Genomic DNA, 2,816 nt, shown 5'->3' with positions numbered 1-2,816 from the left:
TAGCAGTGAGGCGTTCCAACTCAGGGCCAAGCAATGTCAGACCCATTTTCCATTTGGACTCGAGGCTTGTAATGACTGAAGCTCCATTGATTAAAAATACAATTTTTGATTTCAAAGGTCTCATGAGATCTATTAGAATTGCATTTAATTAATTAATAATTAAGTAATTGAATCAATAAATTCAATCAAATTGAAGTAATAGTAGATGATGGAACTCCATGATCTTGTAACAACCTCTAGAGGACAGTGCTCTAACTTCTTGTCAGAATTTAGAAACTGAATGGCAACTAACTCGTTATGCTAAATTACCCCAGTCTTCCCTTATTCTTTCATTAGCACTTATACTTTCCAAACTATTTGAAGAAGATGGTCAAGGTTTTGTTCAAGAAGAAAAGCTTTCACCTATTTATTGATTGCCAACATTTCACCTACAATGTAGGTCTTCATCAGAACTGTTGTGATTATTAGGGCTTTCCAAATTATGAGCTAAAAACAAAAAAAAAGGTCCAAAAACTTTTTTTTTTTATTTCTCAAAACATGCTTAAAAATTTTGTGAGATAATTACAGATTTAGATTCAAAACGCTAAACAACTTAAGAAAAAAATAATAAAACTTACTACTGATTTTTTTTTGCAATAAGAGACCGTTTACCTGGAGTATCTCTGTAGGGCTGTTATCATTAGTTTTAGTATAAAATGTTATTAGTATTTTTTGTAGGTAATCTAACTCAGAACTAATTATATTTGAAACTTTTTTTTTTTTAATAAAATCCCTATTTTGTGGAAAATAGAAAAAAAGCTTTTTTCACAGTTTAATTTGACCTAAACCATAATTAAATTTATATAGATAAATATGTTTGGACCTAAACCATAACAAAGTTACTAATGTCTTTTTCTGGATTGTTATATTCATAATTTATGCCAAAAAAATTTAGAAAATTATTCCCTGCTCGACTTATGAACCTAATTACTTAAAAATCAGGTGCTAGCTGGTAGACTATGAGGAAGCCTAGACCCGATTAGGGGTTGTGCTATATTTATTATAATAACAATATTTTTAAACACCAAATATAATTATTTATTTTCTAGTGAAGAGTGTGAAGTCCTAGACTTAGATGGGCATGGTGGGAAAACCTTTTTGAGAGTTCTACTTCATCTTACAATGCATGATTACCCTCCTCTGGTTTCAGGAGCTCTTCACCTTCTTTTCAGGCATTTCAGCCAGAGGCAAGAAGTGTTGCAGGCTTTTAAGCAGGTACCGTTTTATGTTATTATTTTGCCCTACTATGTTTAGAAAAATATAATAACTATATTTCCATAGAATGGGAATCTGTTCTATAAAATATCTATGTTGTCAATAAGGGTCTCTAATAGATTTTCTTAATTCTGACTATTAATTCAATTTTTATAATTGTTAGTATGGGAATACTTTCCTTATAAACTCAAATATTTAATGATTAGTTTATTATTTATTACAGGTTCAACTTCTAGTTTCTGATAGTGATGTTGAATCTTATAAACAAATTAAATCAGACTTGGATGTTTTAAGACAATCTGTTGAAAAATCAGAATTATGGGTTTATAAATGCCGATCAGAAGATGGAAGTGGAACAAAACTGAAGGAAAAAGATGATGATGATGATGGAGGGAGTATTGAGGTTATCGGAAAAGGAAAAGTTATGCTAAGTGATACTGGAAAACAGCTATCAGCAACTGATCTTGATCCTCTGTATTCAGATACAGCTAATGAATATAAAAAAATCCAACAGGTATTATATGGTGTGTTATTATAATATATTATATTTTTAAAGTTCATCCTAACAATGAAGAAAGATTTCAAAATAAGTTAATGTTTACAAATCATGCTTGGGTATCAGATTTTTAGTTATATTCATTGATGAATTAATTGAGATATTGAAGTGTAATAATTTTGTTCAAGATATTTTTGATAAGATAGTTAGGTCTTATGTTGTTTATTTATATATTTGTATAATCCTTTTATATTGCTGAAATGATTTTAAATTTTTTGTATAGGCTTAAGTATTTTATGTAAATAATTTCATTGTTCATCTTAGCAAATAAACAGAAATTCTCTTTTTATTTTTAGATTTTAATGAGAATGAATGCCTTGTGTGTGACAAATAATAAAAAACCTAGGAAGCATGACCAGCGTCTTCTCAGAAATGTTGGTGTCCATACAGTTGTTTTAGATCTTTTACAAGTACCTTATGATCAAAAAGAAGACAGCAAAATGAACAACCTCATGACTTTGGCCCATCAGTTTTTACATAACTTTTGTCTTGGAAATCAGCAAAACCAGGCTCTATTACATAAATATTTAGATTTATTTCTTAACCCTGGTGTAAGTTACATCTACATACATATTTTGGTAGCTTTAAGATTGTTATGTTTGCTTAAGCAGAGATATCTTTAACCTTTTATCTTTAAAAAAATATATATATTCTACTATTAAAATAGAAGTTTAAATAAAATAATGGGTGCTTAAGTAAGTAATTATTGGACAATGTTAGTCCTCCCCTGCTGTTATTCTCTGCAGTTTTTTTAGTTATTTCTTTATTGAATATTTGATATCATGAATAATGATAATGAGGTGTCATTAGTTGACTGTAGATTAATATGAGGAGAAGATGGTTGGTGGGGAGGGGGGGTGTGCAGTCAGCATATAAACACAAATTTGTGGTTGTTAACTCTTTTTTCTTTTTAGCCCTGATAAAGGCCTGAAGTTCAGGTCGAAACATCATCACAAATAAATAAGTTTTTGAATAGTACACCATCTTCTCATGAATGATAATATAT

The 2,816-nt window shown here is 29.5% G+C and overlaps 1 protein-coding gene across 1 annotated transcript; it reads left to right on the top strand.

The window, feature by feature from the left end:
- Nucleotides 1–1,088: 1,088 nt before the first annotated feature.
- On the top strand, nucleotides 1,089–2,388 carry LOC136796249 (inositol 1,4,5-trisphosphate receptor-like; the record flags this gene model as incomplete). The annotated part of the gene is given in 3 exon segments (XM_067049390.1): nucleotides 1,089–1,254; nucleotides 1,478–1,768; nucleotides 2,107–2,388. Coding segments are annotated over 3 exon segments (739 nt in total), but the record flags the coding sequence as incomplete, so codon positions are not given.
- Between the last annotated feature and the right edge of the window lie 428 nt (nucleotides 2,389–2,816).

Source organism: Halyomorpha halys, unplaced genomic scaffold (genome assembly GCF_000696795.3).
Source record: "Halyomorpha halys isolate HHAL.00 unplaced genomic scaffold, Hhal_1.1 Scaffold9982.1, whole genome shotgun sequence".
Lineage (NCBI taxonomy): Eukaryota > Metazoa > Arthropoda > Insecta > Hemiptera > Pentatomidae > Halyomorpha > Halyomorpha halys.
The sequence above is the reverse complement of the archived record's forward strand: the minus strand, read 5'-3'. Positions and strand labels throughout refer to the sequence as shown.